The sequence below is a fragment of the Acanthaster planci genome, linkage group LG01 (genome assembly GCF_054643075.1).
Source record: "Acanthaster planci isolate LZ-2023a linkage group LG01, COTS_SCS, whole genome shotgun sequence".
Lineage (NCBI taxonomy): Eukaryota > Metazoa > Echinodermata > Asteroidea > Valvatida > Acanthasteridae > Acanthaster > Acanthaster planci.
In genome coordinates, this window is record NC_141777.1 from 18260278 (window position 1) to 18278147 (window position 17870).

A 17870-nucleotide genomic window follows, 5' to 3' on the forward strand; every position below is an offset into this window, starting at 1 on the left:
CCTGACAAGCTCAATTTCAATATAATTGTAGAGTGCCAGTGTGATCGAGGTTATGTTCCTCGTCAGTGTTTGTATTCTTTTTGTTTTTTGTTTTAACCAGAGTTCTCAAATTGTTTGAAAGTAGTGCATGCACGTTCATGAATGCATGTTAACAGGTACCACGTACGAATGTTCAGGCTCACAAGGATAGTTGTCTCTTAGTGTTGCTACGGACACACTTGGGTAAGCAAAACATGTCCCTCAGGAAATTATTCAGGATAGCTGAAAAACATTTGCAGGCATTTTTCTATACGTCGGCAGCAACATCACTTGTTATTGATCCGCATGTGGGTTTTTTTTTGGAATCGGCCGGAGGGGTCCAAACTTATTTTCACAAAACTAAAAGTAACCCAAACATGTCTTCCTGAAAACCGTGTTAATTTTGTAAAGGCTCTCCAGGGCAGTTGGAATTTTTAATGCAAAAAACTGATGACAAATCACGCAAAATATGAATTCACGTTTTGATCAACTTTCAGTTAAATGCATGTTTAATGATAAATGAATTAACGATGTAAAAGCTGAAGATTTCCGGTCTCATGATATTTTCAAGCGACTTCTCACGTTTGGGCAACGTAAGCTTGTTGCAAAGTATAATCATAGGCACGTTGAACGTGGTTTTCACTGTGACCTGTCCTTCGTTTGCTCATAAGTGTTAGAGCTATAAACGCGAAGAAAAGAGCAGATAATCTCTTTCTTTTTATGTCAGAGTGGTAGTTTTGACAACTTATAGTGAGGAAACTTTGGCTGGCCGTCAGTACAAAAGTAAAGGAATTGTTCACAGTGCGTTTGAAAAATCAAACCCACATATAAAATACGACTAATATTGGCCCTCACCATTTTTAATTTCATGAAAAAAAATGTGCCTTTAGATGCAGAACCTGCCACCAACCATGGAAGAACATTTTACAAATTTTGGCCAAGCACATAAATAGCAGGCGATATGAGAAGCCGCCTACTGCACCGTGGAAAAATACGTTGGCTAAACCGAAGGCAATAGGACATGATTCGCGATTGCCTACCACTCTGAATTTCACCCACATATACTCAGAAGAGTGGGCGTCATGTCGAATGATTGTTCGTGTACACAATGGTAATGGCTACGCCTACGCAGAACGTGCATATTATTAGACTAGCGATGTCCAAACACTTTAATAGTCTATTTATTTAAAAATCTTATACAGGATAGACATTCAGCTTATTGGCTGTTTTACATCATGGTCCTGTGCAGTACAGAGAAAATGAACAATTTTGAAAATGGTAACAATAAGATTAACCGACAAGACCACAATAGTGTTAAAAATGCCTCGTTAAAAACAAAGCTTCTTATGCATAATTTAAAAAAACATCAAAAGAGGATACATTCTGGACTTTATCTGGTAAGTTGTTCCATATAATAGCCTCGGAATAGTCGAGAGACTGCGTAACACTTTCCATGTTAGGCCTATGGACTACAACATTAAGAGAATCAGCGTTTCCACGGTTAAGTCCATGTCTATCAAAATACATCTCAAATATTATTACAAAGTCTGTCAGGGGCTAAACCATGAACATATTAATACATGTTACAAGCTAAGTAAAAGTCCTTCCTTTGCTCAAAAGTCTGCCAAGAAAGGGCTCTGATGATGTCATCACCATAAGAATTAATATAATCAAAGTTGTTAGCAACAATCCTGGCTGCTCTTTTTTGTAGCCTAAAAAGAATCTTCCAGTTAGTCATTGAGCAGTTGCCCCACTCAGAACTGGCATAGTCAAGACATGGCTGAATGGTTGTTTTGTATAACCTGTTAAGAAGACCATTGTTAACGACATGTCTCAGTCGACCAAGGGAATGAATCTTATAAGCAACCGACTTACAGACATTCCTCATGTGCGATTCCCAGGTGAGGTTTTCATTAACTTCAATAAGTGCGTTTTCCATTTGAAAAGGAGGGTAGAAAGCAAGACTTCAGTTTGTTTCACCCTTTAATCATAAACATGAAAAAAGAAATCGACTAAGCGGGATTTGAAAATTTTCTTTCTTTTAACTACCATGTTAGCAGTAAAACATGCGAATACCTCACATTTCTTTTCAAAAGTGTCTAAACTCTCTTTAAAGGAGCTGTCGTGTGCCTTGATTTTTGAGTACGTGCTATGTGCAGGTTTTCCTGTCTGCAAAATATAGATACGTGGCTACAGCTTGGCAGTTTCGAGACGCCTATAGCGGCTGTATATAAAACAACCTTTTTCTACAGTTTGCTTCGCTGTAAGATAATTGGCGAGTATTAACACAAAGTGTAGAAAAGACACAGACATAAAATTATAACACACATCTATAATGTACAGACTGCTACTGAATATTATGGTAGCAGCTGGGAATAGCAATGAAAAACATTGAGTAAGGCTGCAACCACAGAACTCCAACAAGGAACGGCATGTAAAGTCACCCACCCAATTACATGTAGTAAATGTAACGACCATCTGAAAATGAATGGCATAACTTGCAACGTTATAAGGTGTTAAGAAAGTGCTAATGTGACGCATGAACACAAATTTGAACGTCCCAAATCTAATATGAACCACAAATGCGCACAGTAGGCAGTTAAGTGTTTTCTTTTGCCCCCAGCAAGATGTTCTGAATGTTTTTTTAACAAATGTTGACCGAGAAAACCCATGATTCCCTAATCAAAATCACTTGTTTGGCGATAATGAAATAAACCGAGACCAACAATCATCGGTTGAGAATTCGGTTTTTCACTGTACATGTCATTCGCATAATTATTGTGTGTGCTCCTAGCCCAGGTAATTACATTAATAGGACAACATCAGTGGTGTGTGATGTCCAAAACTGTATACAGTTGAAACATGGCAGTCATAAGACGGCGAACACGACAGGGGTGCTCTCTTCGCTGGGATAGAACTCGCTAGTGTCCGTCTTCTCCCACTAGTTAACTTTGTTTTTCATTATCTAGTTTTCATTGTGTTGACGTTCAGTAGATCTGAATGAAGCGAGCACGCCTGGCCCGATTTCCTTGCGTTGATGAGCTATGTAGGTCTTTTGACAACAGGGTTGAAGTTTCTATACATATATACAGGGTGTATCAGACAATGCAATGATTTTAAGGACCACTGACCTTTCACACTTTCAAAACATCAACTTAAAGAAGATTAAAACTTGGTGTCCTCAAATTAATCGAGAAATGTATGTGGTGTTAGCCTTAACTGCCTGGTAATGATACACACAGCAATGAAATTATTTTGTTATCGATGTTAGGGGGTTATGGGTTTATTGTTTGTCAAATTTTACGTGTGCCAGTGAAACTCTTTGTAAAAATTTTCATGTAATCTGACAGATCTCATCTTAACCCTCACACACCTGTGTGCAAGAGACTTTTACTTTCCAAAATTCAAACTTTCGCTAATCATTGAAGTGTGAAATTTGAGCAACAAAACTGGCATCAATCACAAAGCCGAGCTACCCCCTTAAGCAAAGGGTACAACCAGATTTTATTTTTAAAAATTTGTCCTATGTTATTTTTATCGTGATTTTTCTCATGGTCTACTTTTTCAGATACACCCTGCATAGCTGCAAATCATTTGCAACATTACATTGAAATCATTTTCATCTTATCCCCCTTCTCAGATGATGAGCATAGATGCCGAGGTCTTGCCGCAGTACAAGCGAGAAGCGCCCAAGACACCGCCTCACATAATTCTTCATTACTGCACGTTCAAAATAATGTGGGACTGGGTTATACTTCTACTCACCTTCTATACAGCTGTGGCTGTGCCTTTGAATGTTGCCTTTCAAACACAAACTGCCAAGGACTACATCAGTATGGTTGTAGATGGCATTGTGGACATCGTCTTCTTTATTGATGTCATACTAAATTTCCACACAACCTTTGTCGGGCCCGGGGGAGAGGTTGTTTCTGACCCCAAGGTCATTCGTATGAACTATCTCAAGTCTTGGTTTATCATCGACCTCCTTTCGTGCCTACCGTATGATGTCATCAATGCGTTTCAACAGCAAAACGTAAGGCACAGGATTATTATTTAATTCGAAATTTGCTTTTATTACTTTATAAAGACTAGTTTGTTCTCTTAATGTCCATGGACACCGATAGGCTATTACACGGTGAAGCCACATGCAGTTAGGCTGTTTTTTCCCCAACCTGTTGTGTGACATCTAAAGACCCTGCACAACATACCAATACACAGAGTGCTGAATTTGAGTTGGTACACCTTTTTTTTGCCTCGTCAAACTTTGAAGCAAAACCGGAGCACGAAATCATTTTACGCATGAATATTTGGGAACAAAGACAGTGGAGTTTTAACAGGGATCACTTCTAAAGTTTTATTTCACATTGTTTGCCATTGTACATCAAAGCTTTGAACTGAGAGTCGACGGGAAGGAGATTTTGTTGAAATCCGAAGGACAGGGTCTGCTAAGAAAGACCTGGTGAGGAGTGAAAAATTCATTTCACAATCTGACCCTGGCAAGTCATTGTAGGCTAACATTCTTGTGTAACTTTACTTTTATTGTTTAGGCCTATTTTCTTAAAATCTTCTGTTGCAATACAGTCAAGTAGGGGCCTAGAGGTAGAACTGACTGTTCGTCTTCCCTAAAGATGGATTTAACAATCTAAGTGCTAATGTAAATTTATTCAGAAAGATTTTGTTTTACCCACAGCAGAATTTGAGCAGTATATTCAGTGCATTGAAGGTAGTGAGGCTCCTCAGACTTGGCCGTGTCGTCCGGAAACTGGACCACTACATTGAATACGGTGTTGCCTTTTTGATACTTCTGATGTTGTCATACATGCTATTCGCTCATTGGGCTGCTTGTATTTGGTATTCCATCGGAGTAAGCGATGCAAGAAACAACCTAACCCAAGGTTGGCTGTTCAAGTTGTCCAGAGATGTTGGATACCCGTACAGTTACGACGAAGAGGGGAACTTTGATCCGGACAGCGGACCGCCCGTAACCATGAAGTACATCTCGTCGCTGTACTACACAATGAGCAGTTTTACAAGTGTTGGCTTTGGCAATATTGCAGCTGTTACAGTGCTTGAAAAAGTCTTCACAATCCTGATGATGGTCGTGGGATGTAAGTATAGAGAAGCAGAGAAATAGTAAATGTAAAAAACAGCTACCAGAAGTAATGTCTTAAAAAACATGGGATAGGCTATCGTTACTCAACCACACGCTTTTTACACACTTTGTGAAAGGGGAAAATGAAATAGACCAAAAATCGCCTTTCTGTCATTGTTCCCCCCGCCAAATGGCTCTTTATGTGTGTGTGTGTGTGTGTGTGTGTGGGGTGGGGGTGAGCACGGCTCCCTTTGCCCCTGGATCTGCCCTTGTGTGTGGGCCTTGCTCAATAACACTACATTTTAGCGATATCGCAGTCATAAAGTACCATATACTTTATGGCCTCTGTCGAAGGTACTAACCAAAACTGGCACAGTTAAAAAAAAGGAATCCATCTACTGTACAGGCGGCCTTACAATATTGTTGGAGATTTAGTTGTTTGCCTTATATTATGAGGTCTGTCATGAGAAGCTGCATCACTCAACTACCTAAGCGAAGTGGTTAGGGTAACGACTCGCCGCACGACGCGATGCAAGACAGTTGCAAATCGACATAAGTCTATAGGTACAGAAACCTGCAATGTGGAAAAAATGGTGCAATTGCAAGTTGCGACGCCAGTTTTTTTAATTAACATATATTTGTTATTTAAAAATGGTGTGGGCAGGTGTACATCGTACAGTGTATTTTATTCATGTACATTGTATAGGATCCACAAAAACAGTGAAGTTGAGCAAAACGTTGTAATTGCTGAATATGTTGACAGGAATTTTGATCTTCAGATTTTAACAGCTTTATTACCTTGACGGTTTTTTCCGTACGGGAGTCTGCGAACCAGGCGTTCAGATCGACTTGAAGATAGTGTTCTATCCTTTTCGTTTTTTTTTATTACAGCTCTTCTGTACGCCACCATTTTTGGTAACGTGACCACAATATTCCAGCAGTTTACGCACAACACTGCCAGATACCACGACATGCTCAACAATGTCAAAGAGTTCATGAAACTCCATCAAGTTGACAAGAGCTTATCGGAGCGAGTGATGGATTATGTTGTCTCCTCCTGGTCTATAAATAAAGGGATCGATTCTGAAAAGGTGTTGTATGCAACTTCATATAACAATACACCAGTTTGAATTATGTTGAATGTCAAAACCCCCTCACTGTTGGTGCTTTGATATGTTGTGCATGTTTGATCCATAATCTTTTCAACGCGTTTCTTATTCTGCCGTTACATTTATTTTAAAATAACTACCGGTACTTAGCGTGTATGCGCTGGCCATTATATTCAGCACAAGAACCACCTGGGCTTAAGTGGGTCCCATTAACACGACTTAACTCCACTGTGACAGGTTCTAAGCTACTGCCCTAAAGACATGAAAGCGGACGTATGTGTCCACTTGAACAGGAGTGTCTTCAGCGAGCACGCTGGCTTTCGCCTGGCCAGCGAAGGTTGCCTACGAGCCTTAGCCATCAATTTCACAATGAGCCACAGTGCTCCAGGAGATCTCCTAATTCACGTCGGTGAGAGTGTGGACTCATTATGGTTCGTTGTGTCCGGGTCATTGGAAGTAATACAAGATGAGGAAGTGGTGGCCATTTTAGGTAGGTTAACCTGATCCATCCTTGATAGTTCTTTCTTCATTGTATTAAGTTATTTACATCGCAAGGTCAACTTTAACTTGTGTAAAGGAAATTCTACAATATTTATTACACAGGTTCAACAACTTTGCAGCTTTCTAGAACACAGCTGTTTTTTTGTGAGCGATGTTAACATTCTAATTTTTAATCTACCACTGTTACTTTTTCAAATGAACAAAGCCAATTTAGACACCGACGATTTAGATTGTCTCCGAGCAGTTAAGGCGCCTTTTGATATGCGTGTCAATACATGTGCAAAGCATTGCACAACGCAACCCACGCATGTGTTATGTTAATGGGTCAAAGTTGAAGATGTAGTTTAGCAACGGAGGGCATTTTCTGCAATATGTCTTATGTTGTAGAATAGACCTACATATATATATCACATAAGCAAGGTCTCATTTTTTTCATTACGTGTATTTAAAACCGAATAGGAGAAAACAAGTTCGCAGTTTGGGGTCCGACGGACACAAAAAGAAGAGTCGTCTTCGGCTTCATTTGGCTACTGTTAAAAGTTGTGACGTAATACGCGGGGATCTGAATGCATGTGACTCTTTGCTTCTGTAGCATACACAATGTCAGACTCGGAGCCCAGTGTCGTTGTGCTTTCTGACAGTGAAAGTGATGATCAGTCGGCTTCCTCTTATGATGAGAATAATAATTTAGTTGACGAGATCATCGCACTGAAGCGGTTTTGCCAAACTAATTTGAGCCCGATGAAAATGCCGTTAAAAAGACCAGACGAGACGGAACCGGGACACCGGCAACACTCGCCAGTGTACTTTTTGTTTGTGCAGCACGCAGTAAATTCCAAGGGAAAAAAGCTGAAATTGCATTTCAAATTAATGCAAAATTCTCTGTCTTTATAACAACAAATTGAGTCAAAATACATTGTAAACTCCCATGACGCGAAAGTCTTTGTAATGAGGCACACACCAGATGGTACTTTCACAGTGTCTCAGGGGGCCTGGCCATTATCGCTCTCGGCAGCCTGGGGCACTTGCAGGTGTGCGCCAAAGACTAGCGCCATACTTGAACTTCTGGTAGGAATAATGTTTACATAAAAGAAGGAAAGAAACTCAATGATATTTAATAAAATAAACAGTGTAACCGTCTCGAGAAAGGGTTGTCCGTAAATTGGCACGAAATTTCTGAGGGAAATGTGAAGAAACTTGTATCGGGGCTATTTTGTAGAGCATGGTAGCAGCCATCATCAATGCGATTACTGGGCATACCGTGACCTCGGTCGTGTGCGACCAGTTTTATTTGTTGCTTCTGCTGCTGCTGCAAAGTGACTATAGCTTGGCCAGGGCAGTTGACGTACGCGCGACGTCCGCACACTGCATTCAAGTCCATTGCCATGCAGCGTACCACGTAACGGTATGTGTACTGCAACATTAATAAAAGGTTTTGCCCTTACCCAACGTATATATTTATAAACACTGTGAAATCAGTGTTTGTCCGAGAGCTTCCAAAAATTCACAAGCTTGTGAATTTTTTTACAGTGTTTATATGTTGGGTAAGGGCAAAACCCGGAGTTGAAATCAACATCTCCCGGACGCAAAGTACATCCTGAAAATTGTGCAACCTTAACAACATTCGCTGTGCTGTCAAACAACTCTCATCTTGCTATGAAACAACTCTCACCTCACTGTGAAACAACATGTACCACGCTTTGAAACAACACTCACTTGTGCTGTGAAACAACTCTAATCGTACTGTGAAACAACACTCACCACCCTGGAAAACCACACTTCCCCCGCTGTGTAAACAACACTCATCGCGCTGCGTCATGTGACCTGCGTTGAGCGATTTTGAATATCCCGCCAGAACTATGTAGCGTCCATGCCGAAAAGGAACTCCCACTTATCACGTCATAATTTCGGCCAATTCACTTACTGCCCCCATTAGTGATTTTTAAACATTGTCTAAAAATGACGATTTTTATAATAATCGAGGCAAAGTACAGTCCTAAAAATTGTTTTGAAAATCAGCCAATGACTATAATAAATTTTGTTTTTAGTTAAGCATGGTTTCAGCATGGTTACAATAAGCTTATGACGCAAATGTCCTCCATCGATGAAATACATCATTAACGTATCTCTATAAAGTCTTCCGAACATTTGGGACTTTGAATTCAATTTTGGGACTTTGAATTCAATTTGGGAATCAATATCTCAACAGAAGCAGTAAGAAGAATCTTGTTTCACTTCTAGTAATAATTTCTGTTTATCTTTCAAAGCGCTCAGCATCCACAATGTGCACACGATGAAAGTGCCTTGCACGCTTTGCATTTCAATGATAATGGAGTACTTCACACTGACCTTACTTCAGTCTAAATTCTAAGAGGGCATATATTAGAATTATTGCACCAGTTATCCATCAGCAATATGTAACTGTATCATTTATTATCCAGCAGTAAGTTGCCAATCTGTTTGGACAGATCCAGAACCAAATGTCCGAAGGGGTAGGGGAATTTTTTAAATTGTTTTTTTTATGATTGTCTTTATGGCCTTTTTCTAAGGGATGAGACTACATTTGGGGTTTTGTTACGCGCTTGCGGAAGGCAGAAAAATGAAATTGACCCAAATTTGTCTGTCATTATTTGAAAAAAAAGAAGAAGCTTTTTTGGGAGAGCATGGCCCCCGATGGGCCCCTGAATCCACCCTCGGACGAAATTATCGTTGGAAAAACGTAACACAAAGAAACTATAAGCTAAAAAGATTTTAGATACCTGATCCACCTCCCATTTTCACTTTCTTTAATTGAGCATGGCCTTTCCCTGAAATGTTCACCAAGATGAGCAATTATATACCTTGCTCGTTCCATACCAAATACCACGTAACGTTAAAATCTGATGGTCAATTCCAAGGAGAAAACAATGTTACGTTTTCTTTCGTCGGAGATAATGCGGCGACAAAATCCCTATCGATAACGCACCTCGCTTAATAAGCATCAGGATTCCGCAATACTGAAGTGAAAAAAAACATTAATGCACAGCGTATATAATTGTTTCAAGCATTGTTTTCCCGACTTTGTTGCTGATGCTAGGAATTCACTCCGACTAAGAATAAGGACAACTGTATTCAGTAATATCCAGCCATATATATTGAATATCTCCAAGAGGGATTTTACATGTTCCATGGGTAAGGCGTATTGTCTGGTCCCTGGTTTCGTTGGGTAGTAATTATATTCTAAATCAAAAAATACAATGCGATGGAAATTGTCACGTGTTTATTATTTTGTCAATGTCCAGGAGCTGGCGATGTCTACGGAGACGCTTTTTGGAAAGACAACTCGCTGGGTCAAGCAGCCGCTAACGTCAAGGCTCTCACGTACTGCGATCTGCATAGCATCAGACGAGATGATCTCATGGACGTCTTGAACTTCTACCAAGCCTTTGCGAATTCTTTTGCGCGTAACATGGTTCTGACGTACAACCTCAGGCACAGGGTAGGAAGCAATTAACTCCTACGACCAACTGTTTTGAGGCCTCAGTATAGTAAGGTGTCCTTTTGGGGGGAAGAAAACAGAAGGGCGTGCCCACCACATACTTTCCTGTTGTGGCAGCTATGCCTCTATAGCTGATTATACATGTATAGTCAGAAATTGTTACAAACAAAAAAACAGGGGAAAACGCAGAAAGAAGGAAAAATTTCGGTAGTATCCAAGCTGTTCCTGACATAACTTGATTCACTGTCTTTGACTTGCTCACAACTGTCTTGTAACTTTGCTTTCACAAATTACTACTCCTCAAACAGTCTGGAATACCGGCTCCCTTCAAGACAGGGTATTTTTGCTCCTTAGTAAACGAGAGCAATTGTGGGGTTCAACCTCGTCTTACGGTTCTGTTTCCAGCTATTCCTTTTAACAAACCGTCTGCCACAGGGGCTGCCGTCAATAAGACGAGAAATTGGGAGCATCAAAATGTCGATTTTGTAAGCAGGTCAACATTTTGGCATATTCAGTGACTTGGAGCCCAAGAGTTCAAACTATAATGGGTAGATAAAAATGTCAAAAGCAGTCTTCATATACCCAGAATAACGTCAACGGCAGAATATACAAATGTTGACTGCTTCATCTCATGGTGGTGTAAAACTAGCTTCACAGGCTCAAGGGGTATAGAAATTTGTCGTTTTATGCAAATAGCAAAAACAGCGAATGCCCCGTGACTTGCAATCAAGAGTTTGTGGGTGAGATGTCATAATACAAAAACAAGGTTGAAAAAGCTATACCCTCGTAATGACACATATAGTTTAACTTTTTATCCTCAGTATGATTGCAGAAATGTTGCTTCTATTACCTTTATCTGTTATGAATATCATACTCCGTTTGTTTGTGACGAAGTTTATGGTGACAGTCTATCAAACTGATCAGAATTTATGCCCTCTTTAATGTTGCTAACAAGAAAACTCGACAACTTGCGCACTAGCCTTTAATCCCAGCACTTGAAGAAAGGGAGAAAACATGAAATCACTGTCACGCTTTCGAACCAAATGCGAATGATCAAGTACCTAAGGCCACTGTGGATCTGGCTGAGCTCAATTCTCTCTTACTTTTTTAACAGTTGGTGTTTCGGAAGGTAGCGGATGTTAAACGGGAACAGGCAGAGGCCGAGAAACGAAAAAATGAACCACCCATCCCAGCAGATCATCCTGTGCGAAAAATGCTCAACAAGTTCCGTAAGCTGAGTGACGTGCCAGAGAAGCGAACTGCCGGAGCAGGAAATGATGTGGAGAAAGGGGAGAATGATATAGGCTCGCTGTCAGTTCTGGCCAGGATGAAGGGGCCCATGCTAACAAGAGTGCCTGAAAGTAATGACACTTCTAAGATGAACAGAACTGCGAAACACAGGCCGACCGCTCCGAAGGAAGCAGCTCCTGCGCAGACTGCTAAACCAGCGTCCAAATGGGGAGCTCTAAAAAACCCCAACCAGCTCCGCAAGACAGAATCGACAGATAGTGGGATATTGCGTAGTGACCAGAAGCTAGATGAAATAGGCCGCCATGATAGCAAGGAAGGTACAAGCTCAATGAGTACGTCATCCACTGACCAACAGCTTCTGACGAGTTTAATGGAAATAAAACTGGAACTTAAGGAGGAAATTGAGCATCTCAGCGTCAAGATGAATAGACTCGACGAGCAGATAGGAGATATCATCAAGTTCTTTTCCCCGGAATCATCTCCTTATTCATCCAGTGTACCAAGTTCAAACAGCTCTCGCGTAAGCTCGATGAATGAAGTGGCCATTGCCTCGCCACAGAAGTCCCCAATCACCGTAAAAGTACGTGAGCACGCAGACACTTTTACTGTGTCTAGTCCTCCAGCATCGGGCTTGGGCTCCAAATCAGTGACTGGCTCGGGGTCCTCAGGGACAAGTAACGAGAAGAAAAGATCAGCTGACAGGAGGAACTCTAATGGTTCGAGGAGTTCTGCTGGGTCAAGGCATTCGAGCTCTAGCGAGGCTCGGCGAACGGGTACGCCGACGTCTCCTCCGGACACAAGAGGTCCTCCCCCCGTTGAAAGCACTAACATTTTGGCTCTTCTTGATCCAGACCTCCAGCGTGAATCCTTCACTGACATCGAGTCCCCACCCAGCCCAGATGCACATGTGCCACAGTTTTAATTATCTCACGACACTGTTGTTGTATGTAGTGTGTGATAGTTACACTAATAATTTTCACTATAATGACGTCACTAAATTTGTAATATTGTAATCATAAAAGTTCTACTGAGTGGACCTATATGCAATGATACCTCGTGCCCATGTTGTGAATATGAAGACTGGAGTGATGTGCAGTTGCTTGCGCGGTATGACCGCAGACACGCCTTTTATTTTTTAATGAAAAAGTAAGTTAAAACGCAACTGGTATCAATTTACGCCTTATAACGATTGTTGAAATCAGTAATTAATTTCATCATGTATCAAACAAAGTGCAATGAAATCGAAAGGAAGAAAGTGTTACCACACAATGATGAAACTTTATCTTTTGAATCTTTTAACGAGCACAATGAACAACTGCAAAGGTACTGAGAGAAGTTAAAGTTGCACGAAACTATTTTTGGGAATGGTGGATGACTAAAGCAATAAAATGATTATGTAGGTGGTGTACACGGACGAGTTTTATATGTAGAACTGCTAGAGTGTTAACGTGCAAACTTTGTGACTTTTGGAGACCTCTCACTGAACTTGTCTAAACCTGTTCAGGATGTGACTTTATCCATTCCCCAGAATGTAATTTTTGTCCACGCGGAGCGGTCAATGAAATAATTTGTCGGAATTTCCTGTTGGATGACAAGAGAAATATCTTGTGGGATTCATATTACTCAAACATTCACGGATAAAATGTCCTAGTTCCTAGCGTGACTTTTCTTTTCTTTCATTTCGAAGCTCAGTGGACCAAAACCAGATCATAACACGATGGCCCTCAAAATGTAAATTACAAAACGACTCTAGGAAAGGGTCTCTCTCTAAATAATGCATGACAGAGTGATTTGTTTGAATGACAGCTGAGGGTTCGATTTAATTAGGGAGTCCTAACTTTCGAATGACGTTCATGATTTTTACCGAGCCTTCCTGGTTCATTCAGCTTGGGTGTCCTGCAATCTAATTCAACTGCATGCTTAGCCAGTTTGCTATTGTGAAGAAGTAAACTAAGGTAGTTTTGGATGACGGAATTGATCAACTCTATAGAGAAAAGAACTTCAGGGAAGACCAGGAAAAATCCTACAAAGTAACTATTCAATGCATACCATTATTTTGAAATTTATTTGTGTGATTCTCTTCTGATGTCTGATTCGTTTTTCGGCTCTACCCTTTTTTCGTGTAATTAGTTCCATTTTCATTAAAATAATATACACATAAAAAATGATATTTTTTGTATTGAATGCTGTTTTTATTTAACTTGTATCCACATTTTATTAATGTCATGGAAACCTTTCGGCGCCTCATTGTCAACTGTAATCTTGGCATCTGTTGTTGTTATCACTTGAATGACGCCATACCAAGCTTGGGCACAGCACGCATGTCGTTGCTGGAGTCAGTGCGCCGCTGTTAAATACATAGCTGTATTTTATTTATTATTTTTTTCAAACAAAAATTTCTCGGCAACACAGCAACGTCAAACCATGTACACTGGCCCGTCTTGAACAATGTCCAAATATCAAGTGTACAGTGCTGCCTTCAAGATGTCTGCTTTTAAGATGGAAATAGGAGAGCAAATATACCGGCCCTTGAATCTTGAAGATAGAAAATCTAACCATTTCGTATTTTTACAGAGTTTTGTCTTTCATATCGTGTATCTTTGCTTTTGAATTCAATTGAAATCATTTCTTTACTGACTTACAACCTGCCGGTAAAAGAAGGACTTACATCTCTTATTAAACTTTTTAACTCATCGCTGCGCGGCCATGCGTTATCGGCTGCTTACAAGCTATTATTTGAATTAATGTAATGAGGTATGCAAATGTAACGCAAATACGTCGTATAAATCACGATTGCAGTATTTTATTCACCGTGTTAGTCTAGTGCACAACTGCATGCAAAAATGCAATTGGCCTAAGAAGCAAGGATAAACACGCTAGAAATATAAGTTATAACTTTGTCTTGAAGAATTCTTCAGAATATACCTACAGTGCTTGTTTATATCTTTCCCAGGTAACTATTTTCTTGGTCAGTCTGACACTTACATCATAATATTCAATGAACTGATTTATACAATTCAAAATGGTGAGTTTGATTTCGACTTTGTATCACTAGCTTTGTTTTTGTTTGAAGTTCAAATCACGATTTACTTTATTGTTCCTTGTTAATATATATTTTTCATGTTTTTTTAAATTCAAATTTATAAAAACATGATACATGATATCCTAAACCAGTTATTCCAGACGTGGGCAATGCACCTCTCGTAGCTAATATTCTTGTAGCTAATAGTATTCGTTAAGAGAGGGTGAATTACGCATTTTGCTCTAGTAAGTACCCGCTAACTCGTTTGGGAAAAGATAATGTTAAAATATCAAGAAATTCTCCATTTATAATGTCCAGTGTAATTTTCTTGTAATATTTTAATCGAATCTATCAACGCAGTATGTAAATGTGTGAGTCGCTTAATTTTCAAATTAACGTTTGACACTGCTTACATACCGTACCGCTACGCTGTGATAGAGTCTGCCACGTCCATCGCACAGTCGTTATTCGGTCATGAGTAAATCAATCTATTTGAATGAACTTCGCATGGCAAAGGGATAACGTACCTTTGTCATAGCAATCCTCTATTGCTTTAGTATTTGTGAACAGACTTTTGAACTGAATTGTGATTGACTTGGGGTTGACCTACCATTAAATAGAAGACTGTATATGTGTTTTGTAGATACTGCCTCTTTATTCTCCTCAAGATATTTATGAATATCCACAAATCTTTCCAAATAAACTATTCAAACGTGCGATTTATTAGTGTTGCAAGTACAATTATAATATTTGAATTAATGTATGTCACTTATTGTAGAAAATGCCTACAATTACTCTTTGTGTAATATTCATGTTATGGGCAAGTGCCTTGTGGGAGGAATAAAATGGAGTTGACATTTGCGCTTGTGCGAATGTAATAATGAAAATTGTTTATATTGACTCGTGTACAGCACTGTAATTGAGATGACTTACTACACTACTTGTGTCTTTCGGATAATGGTAAAGAGAAACTTTGTCTTCACTCTTTGATATATTTTAAAGATACAGATATCTGATCATGTCAACGTATGTATGACGACAGTTGCTTAGTTTGTTTCTAAAGGGCTGATACACTGTGCAAGTGGGAAAACAATCCACATAAACGGTTAGTTTTCCATACCTAATTTTATTATACGGATAGATTTTGATCTAAAATTACAAAAAAACAACATTCGCTACAAATGATGGTTTGTCCCTCTTTCATTGACCTGTAGATCCAATATATCTTGTACACAAATTGAGGATGTAAAGATAAGATATATACAGTTATCAAATTACATCAAAATATTAATTGGCCATCGTAGCTTGGATTTTAACTCGAACAATTTGAAGAGAACTCTACAAAATAATACATCGTCATTATGCAAAATGCCGGTGGTTATGCAAACTCCCAACCTCCATAACATGGTTTAGCGATGTTGTTCAAAACTGGTTAGTTTGCATGTGCACACAGTTATCTTTCAAAAGTAAACAAACTGGCATGATTTGCACTCTCAAAACCTGTATGTAGCTACTGAACACAATTTTGCCATCACTTTGTAAACATGTTTATATGCTAAACATTTGGCGTCCGATTCCCTAAACACCAATGTCCGATGGGGAAACACTATTCATCAAAATTGTTTAAACACGTCTAGCATATAAATATGTTTAAGGCTAAACAATTTTTTCAGTGCGTCTATGCTGATATTTTCTATTGCTCATAACATTTGCTGTCGTTACTGATTTTGAATCCGAACTGTACTTTCTAAGTCAGTGTTATGAATAGTTTGCGTGTACTCAATAGATGTTTCACCGCAAAAGGACCTAATGTTGCACCTCACAAACGCACGAGGAGTTTCCTGTTTTACAATGACACTTTCAGAAGAGATAGCGTAATCAAATTATCAGTTTCATTTTTTTCCTACTATGTATTTGTATTTCTACTGAGAGCCTAAGTTTACGGAAACAGAGTTTAATATTTATTGTTAACAGTTACTTTCTTTAATCTGATTGGGTTTGCAATTCCATATTTTTTTATGATGGTGTTTGTCGGTAAAATTGCATTCCTTCCGATTAGTTGATGATAACATTTTAGAAAATCTTGAAGATATTGGCCATTGTCAGAGTTCTCTAAGTAGGCTTCCTCAAACATTTCCAACTCTTTGAATGAGATTAACACCCCTAGATTTGTCGTGTCTGACAAGAAGTTTAAACAATTCACGTTCGAGTCTTTTGAGCTAAGAACATGTTTCCTTCATTCTCTCATTTGATAAGGACTTGCATATAACTGTTTAGCTTGTAGCGAGGTCAAGGCTCATTGGTATGTTATAGTTGCATTCATTGAACTTGATATTACGTTTTGGGAAAGAGACACAGAATTCTTAAAAAAATCATAGTATGGAGAAGGTATGCTTATCAATGCTTCCAGGAAAATAGCAACTCGGTGTTTGGTCTGCAAAACTAGCGTATGTAATTCACGGTTTACATTCACTTGATCGGGTCTTTAAAAATTAACAAACGTATGATTAAGCTTCATTAAGTGATCATACTAGGTATGTCATTTTCCAAAACACGACTCCTTTTAAATTCTGATAACAAACAAAGGTAGCCTAAATGGGGTTACAAAGTTCACTTAAGAATCTTTCATTCGTTACCAGGAGAGTTGCAAGATATCTATTGTATTTCTAATATTTTAATTCTATAGAAGAGAATTACTTTTGCTGTCTTCAAAAGAGATGAGAACTTAACGACTTTACCAACTATACTCACTTTTACTTTATTTCAAATATTTTATCCCACATTCACTTCCGTATCCTGTGTAGACTATAAAAAAGATTCGCCTTGGAAAGAATGCAATTTTTTTATGTACATTCCATGTTCTATTCTTAACCGAACCTGATGCCACTGAAACATGTGCACATTAGATGACAATAAATGACTGTTTATGGACAGGTTTACAACATAAAGATGGCCTTTGTGAACCTCAGTTTCGTCGTAATAGCCATAAATGGTAGTCCAAATGTACCACAGGTTTGCGCTTTGTCCTTTGCTAGCACCTCTTCATCGCGTAGCAGAGCTTTGACTTTTTTGCATGGTTGAACTGAATAGATTATGAAGAGGACAGTGGAATTATTTTATCCATGTCTCAATACCCAATTCAGATGTTGTTATTTTTCAAAGTAGATGCGTGAAGGTTAACAAAACCTCGGAGAAGTCCACTTAAGTCGTTTTGTTCAAAGTATTGTACAGTCGTTATTTTCGAATAATACTGACGAGCACTTGCAGAGTATGAATTGGCGCTCATTGGAAAAACTAAGATTTAATCACTCGAGACAAGATTAACTCTACTCCACAAACAAAGCACATTTCCCCAATTTGCATAAAGAAGTTTCAGTGCGGCACAAACTAGGATAGAAG

The 17870-nt window shown here is 39.1% G+C and overlaps 1 protein-coding gene across 2 annotated transcripts in view; it reads left to right on the top strand.

Moving 5' to 3' along the window:
• LOC110978196 (voltage-gated delayed rectifier potassium channel KCNH1-like) overlaps window positions 1–17419 on the top strand; it is a 65025-nt gene extending 47606 nt beyond the window's left edge. The window contains exons 5-10 of one of the 2 annotated variants that reach the window (XM_022232986.2): window positions 3659–4051; window positions 4709–5126; window positions 6002–6201; window positions 6457–6709; window positions 10002–10198; window positions 11313–17419. In XM_022232986.2, the coding sequence (XP_022088678.1) occupies window positions 3659–4051; window positions 4709–5126; window positions 6002–6201; window positions 6457–6709; window positions 10002–10198; window positions 11313–12371 (2520 nt within the window). In that variant the 3' untranslated portion in view covers window positions 12372–17419. The remainder of the gene's footprint in view (window positions 1–3658; window positions 4052–4708; window positions 5127–6001; window positions 6202–6456; window positions 6710–10001; window positions 10199–11312) is intronic. The other variant, XM_022232987.2, reaches the window with a different exon arrangement.
• The last annotated feature ends 451 nt before the right edge of the window (window positions 17420–17870 follow it).